This window comes from Vanessa cardui, chromosome 13, assembly GCF_905220365.1.
Source record: "Vanessa cardui chromosome 13, ilVanCard2.1, whole genome shotgun sequence".
NCBI lineage: Eukaryota > Metazoa > Arthropoda > Insecta > Lepidoptera > Nymphalidae > Vanessa > Vanessa cardui.
The window spans coordinates 5,295,835-5,313,924 of record NC_061135.1 but is presented as its reverse complement, the minus strand read 5'-3'; the positions used below and the strand labels follow the sequence as shown (position 1 = coordinate 5,313,924).

General features: G+C 31.0%; 1 protein-coding gene across 4 annotated transcripts in view; it reads left to right on the top strand.

The window, feature by feature from the left end:
• Nucleotides 1–18,090, top strand: part of LOC124534603 (protein unc-13 homolog A) — a 62,890-nt gene that overhangs the window by 15,391 nt on the left and 29,409 nt on the right. For all 4 annotated transcript variants that reach the window (XM_047110537.1, XM_047110536.1, XM_047110535.1 and 1 more), the window contains 3 exons: nucleotides 789–930; nucleotides 1,032–1,158; nucleotides 1,614–1,754. In XM_047110537.1, the coding sequence (XP_046966493.1) occupies nucleotides 789–930; nucleotides 1,032–1,158; nucleotides 1,614–1,754 (410 nt within the window). The remainder of the gene's footprint in view (nucleotides 1–788; nucleotides 931–1,031; nucleotides 1,159–1,613; nucleotides 1,755–18,090) is intronic.

Below are 18,090 nucleotides of genomic sequence, written 5' to 3'. Positions count from 1 at the left end.
CCAGACCCGACACTGTTATGCGGACGATAGCATTGGTTGGTGGATTCACACCAAAATATAAATAATTTATCCCCTTGTAGATTTGTACCAAAATAGGTGAATGCATTTAATTTTAGCGACGAAAGCATGCAGGATACGAAGCCTGTAAGAAAAAAAAACCTTTTCTCTTCTTCCTTCTGCTATCTCTTCTAACAACTTTCGATTCGTGAAAATTCCACTTTAGATTTCATCCCCGTGCATATAATTTTATTCATATTTTGAATTTTACTTGACCAAATTTGCATTAGAATTTGCGAATGTAGTCGCTATGTTCAAGTTGTTTTAGACTCGAATTTGGGCATATTTACATAGACAACATTTTGGTAGATTTGTTGCTAGTGTCTTCTTAACGCGTATCGAACAGTACTACAGGATACCTGCGTTTAGCCATCGCCGTTTGCCGTAATATTACCATCGTTCCGGTAATAAGGTAAGTAATTCTGCTAGGAAGTATAACATGTATATTGGCATAATTGTGTAATGCAAATCTCATCTCATAACAGATAAAAGATAAAGACTATAATCCAGTGTCATTAATTTGCGTATATTGTTTTATGTAATAGCCTAAAAATTGTGTTGCCTCGCCAACAGCTTTGGTATTATTGCTATTTGTAAAGATTGTAAAGGATTATACAATTCAAATTGTAAGGAGGTAATAGTGATGTAAGAAATTGACTACTATTTAAATGTTTGTGTGTGCAATTTTGAAGTTTTTGAATAGAATACTAAAATTAGTTTTTCATGGGCAGTTATCTGCGCTCAAGGGCTGATAGCCAAAGATAAAAGTGGAACCTCGGATCCGTACGTAACCGTCCAAGTAAGCAAAGTTAAGAAGAGGACCAGAACCATGCCTCAAGAACTGAACCCAGTTTGGAATGAGAAGTTTTATTTGTTAGTATATAATTTTGTGAATATAACATTTTATATAAAAGAGAAGTCTTTGTAAAAGTGGAATATTATTCGATTATCTAAAATAACTGTTTTTATTTTAGCGAATGCCACAATTCCTCGGATCGGATAAAAGTAAGAGTTTGGGATGAAGACAATGATTTGAAATCAAAACTTCGACAAAAATTGACGAGAGAATCTGATGATTTCTTGGGTCAGACCATTATCGAGGTAAACATTTAAAACGCCATTAATTTGTCCAAAGTTAAAATAAAAATGATTTTTACTATTTTAGTTCATATTTATTAAAACTATAATTTATATGTTCCATAAAGTATACCAGACCAGTTTTTTTCCCTTACTTTTTGTGATGTAACAGAATATGCAATGCATATGCAAAAATATTTTTTAGAAAAACACGAACAGGGTATAACATGTCTCTCGTGTCGCCTGTTTTTATAAAAAATGACAGGAGAGATTGCTGTTCCTGTTGTTCGTTTTGCGTATATGTCATGTCACGTTCGGTGTATGACTGACACAACCGGTACTGATACTATATCCATTTACGATGATATTTCTACAAGGTTGTACAATTTGAAACGGTATATCGTCCCACATAGCAATCTAGAGAGTGAATTCAAATAATCTTATTGAAAACGAAGGAAACTTATGTATTTTTGCGTTAGGTTCGAACATTATCCGGTGAAATGGATGTCTGGTACAACTTGGAGAAAAGGACAGACAAATCCGCTGTATCCGGAGCCATCAGACTTCACATCAACGTTGAAATAAAGGGAGAGGAAAAAGTGGCACCTTATCACGTCCAGGTTAGTGATAAATATATTTTCAGTAGCTACATTCAAAGGTATCATGAAATGGAACTTGAATACAAAACAATGATAGTAAATAGATGTTATTATTTAGTATGAATAAATTATCAACTTAGGAGGCGTTCAAATTAATGATCAACGCTATATCATGAATGTACACGAAGGCTAGGAGGGTTTTGCGTTTATTTTACGGTTAATTCATGGTTTCCTGAGTTAACAGCCATTCATGGTGATGAAGTTTACCATTTCATATGAGAAACTCAACAGGTCTGAAAATATTGGCACCATGCCTTATGGCTTATTGCCAACGTTTCGGTAATCACTGAGTAGTGGAGCAATTATTAACTTAGAATAAATATCGGGGGCGGACCATGAATAATATTAAGTGTAGATTTATTATTTTTACACTTTTGTCCTTATTAGAGGAAGCCATAAATTTTTACACTGAGTCGGCTAAAAGTCGTGGTTCTTAACTAAAGATAGCAGGGTCAAACTTAGAGCACTGAGTTTTCATATTTTGGATTTGTGTTTTTATGAAATAATACAACTTGAATTTATGGTCAAAAATATTTAGTGAATAATCCTGTGTTGTTTTACCTGAAGCCGAACATTTGTTGACTAATAATTTATTTAATTTAAGCCAAATATTTTTATCCTAAAGTAACCTAATAATATTCGTTTTAAAATTTTCAATAAGAATAATATAATCACATTTATATAATGCTCACTCACTGGTGTAAAAAAAATGACTGTGATTAATCTTTGTCCATCGACAATATACTTGGATAATTATAACTGGAGGGTATAAGTTTTTATTACAATTTCAAATACTTATAAATATTCAACTCTTATATATTCTAAATTTCGATAATAATAACTACGACTGATAACAAAGTTTGATGGGCGAACTTTTCATAAATGCTAAAAGTTCGTAGATGCGACTAAGCCAAACTGCTGGGCTGCCGGATAATATTTAAGTGTAATTTAATCTCTACTTTTGGAAACATTTCGATGCAAATTTTACAGCGCCAATGCTTTAGTGCTCGGACTCATTACCAATATTAATTTTTTACTTGGTTTTGTATTGATTACAAAAAAGTTACGTAATCTCACAATCTTCAACGGATAATAAGCAAATATGAATCATCAAGCTGAATACATTACATGTTTAAAATTGTACGTTATTAATTGGATAAAAATAGAAAATTTTATTTAAAAATAGAACACAAGTATGCATACCGTTGTAATTGACATCGACGGCACAAACAATTTTCTTACTGTGAATAAATGTGATTGGTTCAATGAATACCTGTTCTATTTTTAATAATACAATTTTTTTTTAAACATAAAGGTATAGTTTTTGTATTCTTTGATTTTTTTATTGAAAAGAATAAATGAACCGTTGAACGTATATATTCACATATTAAAATATTGTCAAAAAACGGATAAAATTTATCTCATGAATAATTATGTAACAATAAAATTGAATTGCTGGAAAGGATTTCGAATAAAAGCAACATTTTATTAAGAAACCCGAAGTGAATCTACAACGATTAAAAGCTAATAAAAGCTGATAACATAGGGCTCTGCCATATTACATCTTTTATTATATAAGAAGATTCTATAGCATCCCTCCACTTAGCGGTGCAATGTTCGCGTTCTCGACAAAATCCAATATTATTAAAACTTACACCAATGAGCTGAATACGAGTTTTAAAAACTTCGGCCTCGCGGACTGTTGCTTCGAAAATTACAAAGTCTGGTTCAAGGAGACGTGATTAATCTTTTTTCTTGGCTTGTTTTCAATAACCTATTATTCTGTTAGTGACAAGCTGTTTTTCAAGAGCTTAATTTTTATCTATGCTTTCGTCGAAAGCGAACGTCGAAAAACACAGCGCGATTCTTTGTCATGTTTGCCAATAATATTTAAAATTAAAACTGGCCTCGATATTGTTTTAAAATTAGAAAGTTATTTTAAAAAGACTATATTTGTTATTGCTATGTTTTAATAACCTCATTTTTTAAAATACAATTAAATTAATTTCACAAATGTCATTAAAAAAAAAAACGAAAAAAAATTAAATAAATGTGATAGTAACATTTACAGCTGTAAAATGAAAAACAAATTCAGCGTGGTCTCGCGAGTCTTGGCGCTGGTTAATTTCTGAATAAATTCGTCCGGTAATTAAAATTGTAATTAAGACCATTAAACGTTTTTTCGCTACAAAATTATGATTTTTAATATAATTTTATTTACTTTAGCAAAAACGTGAAATAAGTATTTTAATCATTACACATTTTAATAATTTAATTACATTTACGACTTTTTACGTTTTAATCTTATGTTGTAATAGTAAACTTTGATTAATATTACTCTTGGTTTTATTTTACCTTTTATAAAATTAACTATAAAATTATCAAAATAAAACAGCAACACACAAGCGATTTTAAACTGTAATTGAATATTTTGTTACTTCATTAAAAGATTTTATTTTATATAACAATTTTAAGAATAAATATAGAATGCCTTTAAGAAAAACGATGACACAATATTATAAAACAACATTGGATAATTATTGCTATTTTGTGTTCCGTGCTTGGCATTTTTTAATTTCCTGAAGTATAAAGTTTTATAAGTATTTTACTAAGAAAAACTAAAACAGCGTTTCACTAAAAAACGACCTCAATTGTACATACAATGTTCGAAATAAATATTAAAGTAGAAAGACTTAGAACATATTTTTCATTATTATTTTTAATCACTTCTTCGGCCCGTTATGATTTTATCAGTCACGAATATCGAAACCGATGCATTTAAGATGGAAAACAAAAATATCTATGTGTAATATGCTTCCTAATTTTAAAACTAGGTCGCATTCAGTTTAAGACATCTCTCAAGTGGATTACGAACTAAATACGAGTTCTAGAAGTGAAAAATAAAACCCAGATTCCAACGGATATCCGTTAATTCGAAATGCCCAACGTCTAGTGAATTACTTTTAAAACTTAGCTAAAATAATTCGAGGCTAAATTCTTGAGTTTAACTACTAAATACGGCTAATGTGGTTCGGTAAGAGGAACGTATTCTCTTTTACTGAAACAACATATTCTTAGACCAATATATTATTACTACTACATACATTGATAGTCTGTTTATACATAAGTGAATGGCTTAATGTGTGTGAGTTCATGTTTACGTTACGTTTTACCGAATTTAGTTTATGCTACTGAATTGTAACCTCAGAATTGAACTCAGTCCCTACATCAATCTTTGTATCTCTCAATTTATTTTCATGACAATTGATATATCTTAAAACGATTTGGACAAATTTTCCGGGTGTTGCTAGTAATATAATTCGTGAACATATTTCCTCCTTCCTGTAATCTGCGAGAGTGATAGCGTGAAATGGACCAATCAAATGAGCGGGCGTGGTGCTAGTGTTGCCCCTCTGTTGGTACAATTCTCATTTTCCAAAAACATTTAATGTTGCTTATTACCAAGATAACTATATTATACATTATCTTTCATAAGATATACGGATATAAAAAAACAATTGTTCATTTTTCAATAAAAAAATGTCCGAAACTCGAATACATGTGATACTATGGTATTGGGTTTAGTGTAAGCCCGTCAAAGCCTACCAAGCTGTAGGCTTTAACTGCAGCGGTATTCAATTCTCTGATAAGCTATTTTACCGATTCTTTTTAAACACTAATACTTTTGCTGGTGTGATACGAAACGAATGGTGAATTAATTAATTTAAGTTTGGTCACAAAGGATATACGGATACGCATAATTATGTAAGTCTATCTCACGTTCTCGGCAACGCAATTGCGGTGTAGGAAAGGGTCTATTGAATTACGTATAGCGCCAATTTTCAACACCAGATGTTTCTACTTACAATCATTGTAACCCTCTGTACTTGATATAATAAGGTACAATTTAAAAACCAAATGAGCTAAAGAGCTAAAATTATGCCATGTGCTCTCATGTATATCATGAACTCTAATTATACTGAGATACTAATTATATCCTGCATTTTTAAATAGATTTTTTTTTATTTACACTCTTTTAGTTAAAATTATAATTTAAAAATATCATATAAATTAGATTTGATCAGTGGGTCTTTAAAACATTCGAGGAGTTATTTATTTTAAATACATAGGTATCTTTAACTGAAACCTTTATGTCAATGATCAAAAAAAAAATGTTTTATTTTTTAGGTCAGTTAAAAATGTAATTTAACAATTGTATTATGTGAACACTGGAAATATTTATGATATAAATTAAATTATATTTTAAAAGTTTTCACGTTTTACACAGAATAATTTAGAGTTCATTTCCGGTAAGATATGAAATGTACTGGTCGGAGTTGAAATCGCTTCGGCCACTTCCGCAGTCATCCTATATTTATTATAATACTTAAGTTTTCTATTTTTCTTTTTAAAATGTTCTGACATGTTTTTAAATCAACAGCAACATCTTGACTTTCCTCTTCGTAAATAAATTGTAGAATATTTCCTAGTGAATTACTAGTGTACATGATCTTTAAATCAATGCTTAAGAAATAATCAAATTTTTTGTTATAAATATATATGTATATTTGGTATTATTGTAACTACTATTCCATAAAAGAATCCGTTCGACTTATTTAATGATTATTAATTATGACTGGTATTCTATATACATAATTGTGATAAAATAAATAAAAAAAGTATAAGTAAGAAAAATAAAAAACTAATAAAAATAATACTGAGATTCTCATGTATCCAATATAATAATGTATGTCCGAATAAAGATTTCTTTCTTTCTACATATAAAGAAAAATGCTAAATATTTTTCATTATTAAAACCAATATGAGTAGACTGGGATTTCCAATAAAGAATAAGTATTTCACAAGTGGGAAATTTTGACCTCATGTCGAGGTCATTGACTTTTCGATTAAACTTCGAACCTTTTTTTTGTCTTAAGAGGTTTATTAATTGATTTAATAAAATACACCTATTCATTTGTTTTTAACGTATGTGTGTGTGTGTGCTAGTTTTGTGTTAGTGTGAAAACTTTCAAACTAGCCGACTGAAACTTGTTCTACAATATATAGGAAGTTATGCAACACGTCTGTTTTCAGAGTAAGTCGTACCAAACAGTTGACAGACGGCTTAAGTCAAAGTCTTATACGTTTTCAAAAACTTTATTCAGAATGTCCAACACCATTTTTATGTAATAGGTAGGTAGACTGTTTAATAGGCCTCTTTGTGCTGTAAGATTACCATCTCCCATAGATATTGGGTAAGAAATAATAACCATTCCTTACATCACACTAACCGCCTTGGGAGCTAAGATGTTATGTCCCTTGTGCCTGTAGCTATACTGGCTCATTTACCCACTAAAGTACTAAGTCTAGTTGATTGGCGGTAGAATATCTGATGTGTAAGTGTAGCCTAGTACTACCCAGACATGCTTGCACAAAACCAACAATATTTTACTAATGACATTTTAATAAGTGACTAATACCATGATTTCTAGGAATAATTACATTAAAGAAATCAATTAAACTAGTTTAGTGTTTGTTATATCCTTAGCCCGAATATACGATACCTTTATAAAGAGAAATGAACGCTTCATTCCCTGGGGTGAGTTAAAAATCTATATCTTCTTATTTAACGTTCACACGATCGAAATCTAACACAGCTAACCTGCAATAAAAATGGAGCTACGCATAAAAAAGAATTTCAAATGTAACAGAGAACAACCGAAAATGTGTCGATAAATGCTGCGTCAGGATTTAACAGAATTTATTCCCATTCACCAAAGTTATTCAGCAATAAAGAAATTTTTATATTTAATATTGAATACGGATTGTAAAATACAAAAAATAATGGAATAACATTCATGTTCGAAATTTAAAATAATAAGTAAAGAATGACAATAATTAATCGAGTGTAAAAATAACTGATCTGTTCGAATGCCTTCCAAATTTGAATTCAAATTTTGAACTTCTTCTTATATAATAAGTAGCGACCAGCTACTACTAGAAATACTAATGATAATATATATACTACAAAATATGGAAATATTTACTTTATTACTTTAAATTATATTTGTGTTTCATTAATTAACATTATCTTTAAAACAAATCGTAAAGAAAAACAGTTCAGAACCTTTTACTTATCTGTGCTCAACTGTTTATAGTTTTTTTTGTTTGGTAGCAGTTGAAGAACTTTAGAGATATCAATGAAACAAATTTGAAATTGAAAGCAGTAAAAATAAACGGGATAGAAGATAAACTTCTTAAAAAATACAGCACAATGAATGCGTAGCTGTCCATATGTAGCGTCTTAGGCATATGTATATCTACGACGCGGGCATGCGCGAAACTATTATATTCTATCTCTTTGTATCGTTGTCCGTTGTGTATATGTCTATCTCTTTTACCCCACATCCAAAATGGTTAGACATGTGTCTAAATGTGATGCGTCCGGAAAAAAATGCTCTTTAATATTCATCCACTTATCTCACATCGAACCGCGGCTTATGCGGCGTTATTGGTTACTGAATTTTAGAATATCATATATGCTTATTTATATAAAACTTTTTTCTAATTTTACAATAAGTATGATCGAACTTTAACGACTACATGAGCCGTAACAACCCATGATATGTTTACCTAGTATTTTCTGGTTGCTACTCATATCATCATCATCAGCCCTTTTTTGTCCACTGCTGGACATAGGGCTCTCCAAGTGCACGGCACTGTTGTCTTTCTCCCGCTACTCCCATCCAGCTCCTACCTACCGCCTTGCGTATATCGTCACTCCACCGTGCCTGATGACGTCCTACACTACGTTTGCCGAGACGAGAGAGAGATTGCGAGGCCCATATTAATTGCATCTTATTTCATCAGTACCTATACATATGTAATTAAATGTTTGAGTGTCTTTTTGTAATTTTGTATTTGTAAAATAATCGCTTTTTATCAAAATAACGTAGTAAAAGTCGCAGTTACAGCTAGTTAATTAATATAAATATCATAGAATATAATATGACTTTCTCATATAATAGATTAACTCAATGATCTATACTTATAATAAATCTGTAAGGAAGTCAATTCTGTACATGAAATATCTTTACAAAATAACTATCAGGGGGTGATCAGGGGTCGATACTGATGGCAAAAATGCAATCATTAAAATTTTTGTCTGTCTGTCTGTCTGTCCATATAACCGTTATAGAAACAAAAACTACTCGACGGATTTTAACGAAACTTGGTACAATTATTTTTCATACTCATGAGCTGGTTATAGTATATTTTTCATCACGCTAAAGTCGATAGGTGCAGAGCACTGAAGGGAAATGTCTGAAAAACGGGAAAGTTACCCCATATTTTGAGCTTCCGTCGCGTGTTTAGCCTTAATGGTTAAAGCTACACAAAAATCATGTATTACGGAAATGTTCTCCTTAAAATTATACAAAAAATATCCCATGACAGCCTATGTCTATCTTTTATGGTTGACTCACAATAACACGTGTCTCTCCCAATAGCTTAGTAGTTCGAAGCTTTCTGATTATATTTGTCTATTCCTACGTTTGTAACACTTTCAATCATCCCAAAGTACAAAATTTAACAGTATTAACTATTCCATAAAAAAAAAATCATAGAAATCGGTATAGAAACATCAAAGTTATACATAAAATACGCTAATAATAAAGCTATCGCACGTGAGTACTAAATTTATACTATTATATAAATCTATACATACAAAAGTATATGTAGATAGCCAAAAGGATGTGTTTGCATGTATGTCATCGATAAACTCAGAAACAATTTGATCGATCATTATGAAAATTGGTATGTTTATCTATTGTTTTATGGAGAAAGTAATTATTTCATCCGTATCGTTAAAAATAACCAACAGATGGCCCCTATGTGTATCACAATACATTTATATTCCGATCAACCGATAATTATAAAATATGAAAGAAAAAATGAAAATCTATTCAAAAAGCATAACAACTAACTTCATTTCCGTCATATGCCAATAAACATAAAATAATCACAACAATAATAATTGTCATTTTAAAATAAGATAATTATTATAAATTACATATATGGGAAGAAGTGATTAGCTGGTTTGATTATAAGAAAGAAAACAATAATCATAATTGGTAAGTATACTCATAGCTCCAATGACAATGAATCTTTAGTATAAAATGTAAACGTAAGACACATAACCAAAAAAAACAACTTATTTATATAAATAGAAACCACCATGCCATTGAAGAAACAAAAGATCGGAATATCAACAATATATGCGTAGCGTCATCCAAAAGAGCTACGGAAACAACACACTAACAAGAAATACGTTTAGAAACAAATAGAATCCGAATTTCTACTTTAAGAGCTGCCAAAACAGTTAATCGACGAAATGATCAAGTTCCAGATCTTCGAACAAGCATCTTTATCAAGAGATACTGATAAACCTGACAAGCCCAATTACTGGATGATGAATGATTAAAAAAGATTAATTCAAGAACTAGAACCAATCTCAATAAATCAGCCTTCAATTACTATATAGGTTATGATAACAAGATGAATCCCGATGTGATCATTGGTTCAATGAATATAGTATGCCCATATTGTCACACTAAATAAACTGGTGGTATATGCTACTCCACTGGTAAAATGTATTAACCACAACTGGTTGAACCACCAGAACCTCTTCTTACCTGTGTTACGGGAACTATTAAGGAGTCTAAATATTTCCTTCAGTATATTAGAAATTACAATTCATGCTTTTAAATGACATCTGTTGGAGTAACAAATATTGTACAATACAATAATTTCGCGTCTACGTTTAATGTGTATCATATGATTGGATCACTTCTTCCAGTATCTGATCTGGGGATTTTATTCCCCAATTTCTGGACATTTATTTCACGGACAACGTAGAAAAAGATTGATCTTTGATGCATGTTCTGTACCACAACTAATCGAGAAATCATTGCTATATTTAGGATTATGCCTAAAACTGCTCTAGATAGTGAAACAACAAATGATTCAAAGTAATTATCAATGCAGATAGAACGCAGAGCATAAAAGGCGTATTAAAGCTTCCATAGCTCCTGAAGTCACAGCTGTAATTGTCGGTACAGAAATTACAAAACGAGGTATTGTTATCACTAAGCCACACAATAACAATCAAGGTGTCGCTGAAAAATATCAATCGTATGACAATTATTACGATTATCCAATTATGATTATGCGAGCAGAAGATGGATATCATCTCGGACTGTATCAAAATAATCTCACGACTGGCTCTGTGACATCGAAGAGTTTGATTTTTAAGCGTATCGTATAATTAGATATAATCAATCTAACCATATTCTGAAGTATCGTCAACTGTTTTAACAATTCATTATTGACATGTATCAATGTTGACATTGATCTCGCATATTTCTTGATTATTTGTACATTGTATCGGTAATTAATTACAAAATGAAAAATTAAAAAAATATTTTTCTACGACTAATGCCCAGCGAAGCGGGCGGGTATAGCTAGTTATGAATATAATTCCAATTCGCTTTTCATTTACAGTATATAGTGATTACGAATATTCGCTTCAAAAACTCTTAACTCGCTCTGACAGAAATGAAATTAGTAAGTTGTTTATGTAGCTGTTTCCAAACAATGTTGACACGAAACATTTCATTTCCATTCCAGGACTCCAAAGATTATAAAACCAAAAGCTATTTGAATATTTATCACTGGCTTCTGACCGCGACTTCTTCCGCGTAGAATTCGGATTTGTGACAGCATTGCATCTAATTGTATCTCGAAAGGAAATCATTATATAATAACCCATAAAGATACAAAATATTTTTTTGATGTAATTAATTTGAACATTTTATGGTTCTATCTTTTATAGTTTAAGCAGCGTACGCAAAATTAGTAACTTTTCTGGTTGATTTTTTACACCTTGTGCCTGAAAAATCCAATTATCTTACGGAACCCTACTTTTTTCCAAAATAAAATTTAGCCTATGTTACTTGTGGATAAAGTAGCTTTCGAATGGTGAAAGAGTTTTTTTAAATCGGTCTAGTAGTTTTTATCCTATTAATTACAACCAAACAAAGTTTTCCTCTTTTTAATATTACTATAGATATAAATAGGTTATTTAATTAAAATTTAGTCTGAAATGCCTACTAAATATGTGGAAACTAGAAAGGTACCCATGTTCTCTGTAAACTTATCCTCTGGGGTGGAATTTGGTTATATGGGATTTGCATGCTCTTAAACTAATTTGACGGCCATCTTCAACATAGATCCGAGAGGATCCGGAATAGAGTTGGTATAACAAATCTGCTCTCCTATCGTATTTAGGCGGAACTCTCTTCACGGGGCAAAGATGATCTTTCCCCTAGTCTGGACCCCACTAGATTTGCTCAGAACAAAGATTTTCTTCATTTTTTTCTATAAATGAAGATAGAAATACAAATTATTATACAAAAGTGGAATCCTTAATTTTGAACTCATATAGGTCTATTGGCTTATGGATTAAACTTTGCTTTCTTTCTCACACACTTAACAGCCTTAACAATTTTCTACTTATGTGTTTACTAGTTCTACGTTAGTGCAGAGAACTTTCAAACACACCCACAGGAACTTGTTCTCCAATATATCGAAAATTATCTAAAACAACCGAACTGACTATTCCGTACCAGACAGTCGTCAGACGGCTAAAATCGAGCAGTTCAGAAAACTAACCTCGATACCAGTAAAAGTAAAGTAAAGTAGCAGCCTGTACACTGCTGAGATAAGGCCTCCTCTACAATTAAGGAGAGGGTTTGGAACATATTCCACCACGCTGTTCCAATGCGGGTTGGTGGAATGCACATGTGGCAGAATTTCGATGAAATTAGACACATGCATGTTTCCTCACGATGAATTATAAACAAAAATTAAGCACATGATATATAGTGGTATATATATATATACTTTATAAAGTCACTGGACTGTCAAATGGTCCGATTGATGGTAAGTGGCTACCGCTACCTTTATATTTTGTTGTTATGAGAAATATTAATCATGCCTTACACCGCCAATGCACTACCAACCTAAGTATTGTTCAAAGTCACAACAAAACTAAGTATTGTTTGGGAGTAAAATATGTGTTGAGAGGCGTTATATATATTAATTTAGTTTACTTACTACATTTTAGCACTTAGTGCACTTACTGATATAAACAAACTACTAACTTAATTAAACATTTTTAATTAATAAGATCTTCAAAATATACAATATACTGTACATAACCTTTCAGTCACAATATTTATATATAACATAGCAGATTTGTTGATCTTGCGATCTAGCGGCTCACTTTTGTTACTTCAGATCCCAAAGTCCAGAGTTCGATCCCCGAGTGAGACCAATGAAAGCGTTATCAAGTTTTTCTGTTAAGAAATTCTGAACAGCTGCCGGGAGTTTGAAAGTTCGCTGTGTTTAAGCTCTCGTAACTCGTAAAGCGCGTAAAGATCTTGGTCCTCTTGACCTCTTTACAGTCGTGCGGGGTTTACCATCCCATCGGATTATGAAAGTGAAGGAATAGAGAGGGAACTTATGTTTGCCCGCACACTTATAAACTGCGTTATATCCCGCACATTCACTGATGTCACTTGAGAATAGACACCGCTTTTCTCTCAATCGTATTATAAATATTCGAATTAAGTTAAAACAAATCATAACTAAAGCTTGCAGCGCTTTTTGCTGTTTTACATTAAATAATAATAAAAGCAAGACTTTTTAGATTTTTAAAAACAAGTATAATACGGTGTATTTAAAATGCTACCCCTTACGTAGCGCTTCTATTAATTTTCGCATTACTTTAGTGCCTGGAGTGTTTTCGTAACAAAATGTACGAGAATTTTATATTATTTACCGTTGTTTATTGTTTTCATAACAGTGTATTAAATTGTACCTCACAATTTTAATATCAAGTTGACTTTATAAAACATTTATACAATATTATATTACAAACACATTAGTCGTTTGTTTTAGACCATTAAATTATTTCATTTTTATGCTAACAACATTTATTAATTAGATAAACGGAATCTTTAGCCTATACTAAAGTTACAAATGTGAAAGCAATTGTATCGGTCTTTTTGTCAGTAGCTCTTCCTCGGCTAATGCGCTTAATTTATTTAGATGCAATTTAGTTTGAAGCAAGGTAGGCATCCAAGGAAGGCTCACACGTAAAATACAGTCGACAACTATTTATAAAAAAAAGATTGCTGGTTTAATCCCGTGTAAGCGCTACTAATTATTTAAATGCTCAATTTGTCTTTATTATGCATCTCGTGCTTAACGGTGCAGAAAACCTGCAAGAGTCAGGTGAAAAGCCATCCTACTGGCTCTAGCCGAGCTGTGGCACAATTACAGAATGTTACTTTAGTCTTATTATTTAATTGAAAGTATTATAGTTATATTTGTAGTTTTGACTCATGGTCATGTTGTAAAAATAGTCTTCTCAAAACACAACGACAATTTATTGGTGTTAATTCTAGATTAAACCGGTATATTTGAAATATTGTTGCCATATTGTTATTGTTATCATAACAATTAATGACGCACATTCATCATTACCATAAAGGGAGCGAGATATTTACAAGTTTATTTAGTTTATATTAAACTAATTGGGAAATGTGCCAATTTTGAACAAATTCTCAAATGATATAGTTGAATCTTTAACACTGCACCAATACAGATAAGCAATACGTCTTGAAATACCTTTCCACGCAAGCTGGCTTCATCTCAACGATTTATTTTTACACTGACTTCAAAATTAACTATATTTTAACACGTACTATTTTGACAATATATTTATAAAGTAAATAACTGGCTTATGGATACACTAGGTAATACGTGTTCAAATTTTGTTTCGGGCCAATACAAATATTTCGTATTTAAGTTTTCCGTCTACATTAAACGTCATTTTAGAAAATTTACAATTTCTATCTCGTAATTAATGAATTGGCTATTGAGTGTGAGAAATTAAACCTCTGCACTTACATTTGGGCTATAATATAACTTCTCAGATGGCTTATCTTTAAGATTGACCGCAATTTGACTTGGACATTAATAAATAGCCTAAACGCGATTATACGAGTACGAGTACTTACGTACAAAACTGTTACTAACTTCCTTAACAAGCAATTAAGGTAATTTAATTAGCATCGCATCACTTGTAACGAGTACACACAATGTCTTCGTCGACAATCTTGTTAATCGATGTATCGAACCGAATAAGTTTTACGTTTACGTAATAACTTTATTTTTCTTTTTTTTCATGTTTTGGAATTCAATTCGTTTGATCAATAAGTAATTGATATTCAATTATGAATCCAATACACAATGAAATACGATGTATTTTATATAATGGCCAGTAATTTATATTAATATTTAATATATATAAGTGATTGTGACTTTTGATGTTTTTAGCGTTTATTTAATTTTATTTCCATTTACGTATAGAATAATATAAGTGAATGTAATATTATATATGTATGTGCTTTGTGTGTGTATGTGTGTTAAGTTTATTTAGAGCCTGCGATTTATTCAATTTTTTATATAGGAATGAGCCAAAGGACAACTTGATGATAGGTTATGTTCCTTATGCTATAGTTATAATAGCTCACCCACCCTTCAAAACGTAACACAACAACACTAAATATTACTGTTTGGATGTAGAATATTTGAAGATTAACTAATTCCTACTCAGGCGGGCTTACACTAAGCCCACTAACGAAAGTGGACAGGCCTTTAAACAATCGATACTAAACTTGATCATGAGTCTTAATGAATAAAACCCAAGTAAATGATAAACAAACCTAAAATATTTGTATGTATCGTCTAGATAATAAAACATCCATGGCAAATAATCTTTTTAAAAATAACTTATCGATACATGCAACGTCAAAATAGCAACGAATTGAAATAAATAAAAATTAAAAATTATCACATTGGACTTATGTCGTATGATCTAAGCATAAAAAATTTAAAAAAAAAAACATGTACGGCTGTCGTTACAGTTTCACGTGTATAGATAAAAAGCGCTGCCTCATACTAGGTGAGAAGTAACGCAATTAAAACTTGCTTGCGTGCGACACTCATGACCCCTTTTACGTAATTAGCGTCAGAAGAGCTTATTAACTTCTATGCATAGTAGGAATAAACAAAAATTACATCTTAGCCAATTATTAAGTGCGATGACTTCATTAGGTTCATAATCACTTCTTTGCGTGACAATTAATTACGTAATATTTAGTAGAAATGTTTTTAATTCTGAAATATTATGTTTTATCATGCATATAGCATTATTAATATTTACTGACAGATTTTATTTATTTTTGGTAACATAACCATTCTTTATATAGTCATGTAACTAGCTTCATGCGCGGCTTTGCCTTTACACTTGGCAATAGTAATGGCGATCAAATGAGTTGATAGTGAATTTATGTATGCTGTAATACATATACACAATCAAATTCCCTAAATTTTTAATATACTAGTATTTTCTTGATTATATAAAACAGCCCGAATTAAATGAAGATTATTTTTCTTCATGGACATTGTTATAGGTGAGACTTGAGGTTACAAGTAGGTTTCCACTGCACCATGTGCCCATAACACATAAATTTAACCGCATATTACTGGTTCAATAATTCATGTCGTGCTTGGCGGTGAAAGATAACTTGGTAACTTTTACGTGTCGAAAATGAAATTCTGCCTAGAAGACAGAAAAAAGAGTTGAAGAAGTGTAGAGGTACTTATTCGTCATGTCAGTGGACTGCTTAAATGTAAATACAGTATTGTTTCGAAAAGAAAATTCTCCTGAAGAAACTTCAAACCATAGGGCGTACTTTGAACTATCTTAATTTGTTTCAATTGTAAATATCACTTTGCTAAAAAGTATATTTTGCTATATTTTTATTTGAGGAATTAGTAATTGATTAAACAAAGTGGTTTAAATGGCTTCATTCGCTTAGCAATAATATAAATATTTAGAAAAATAATACAATTCTTGTAATTATGATAGGCTAAATAATAAAAAATATATGAATATTTCGTTTGATAGTTGTGATAGAGGGCAAGTCTGCCTTTCTAACCATCATTTGGTTTAATCCAATTTAAATCCTTAACATCTTACTTATAATTCATGTATTCTCGCTAACCTATGGCGGCAATTGTTCGCAGACAAAAATTTCTGAACAAAGATTTTTTACCGCCAATATATTTGATATTATAATAAAAGTTTTTGTCCCACTGCATGTCATTTTAATAAACGTCTGAATGCACTTCGATATTGATAATTATATGACATTAACTATTTCGATTATATTAATAATCGTAGAATAGACTGATTTTTCATAATTCTCAGTAAAAACTTTAGAAACTATTCTTCTACAAAGATTAATAAGGAATACTTTCATAAATATTCAACAGAAAAAATTGAAATATCTGTGAAAGAATAACAGAAAATTAAAAAGGAACAATGCAAGTGTTGAAATATAAATTTTAATAACGTTAAAAAAACAAGGAGCATATTCGTCGGACCCTCATCACTGAGCCAATATTAATTCTTACAAAAGAATGTCACGATATTTTATATCGAAAGAGGATGAAAAACTCGATAGAGATTTTTTTTTATAAAGAGAACAATGTTAATTATAATTTTTTTGGAACAATGGGACGTTTAAAGTTAGCAATTTGCACTCTAATTAATTATACTGGTAACACACAAATTATTTTGTGGATGGTTGGTACGTAATCACGACAAATGTTTCTACATAAAATTATTTTCTGAACTTTTTTTTTAATTTGTGAAGATAATAGCATTTATTTGTTCTAGCTTATGAATATTTTGACTTAAAAGAAAAGCAATGTCTTTATTCAAGTAGGCTTTTACAAGCACTATTGAATCGTCATTTAACAACTATATAAAGTGTGGTGAAGCTACCACCGGTTCGGAAAGTAGATTCTACCGAGAAGAGCCGGCAATAAACTCAGTAGTTACTCTTTTTAACATTTAAAAATAATATTCTTATCAATGCAAATGAAACACATCAAAAACAGTACTGTTTTTTCATTTAATTTTCACAGATAACATTGAAATTTTTATACAAAAATGTGGAGTAAGTGACCTAAATTGCTTTTTCAGCAAAATCTTAAGCCTAAGTAAGGAACGTACGTAGCGATATAATAACATTTTTTCGCTTTAAGTATCCACATAAATCACACAAAACACGCCGTCGACTGTCAGGCGTTCGGCAAA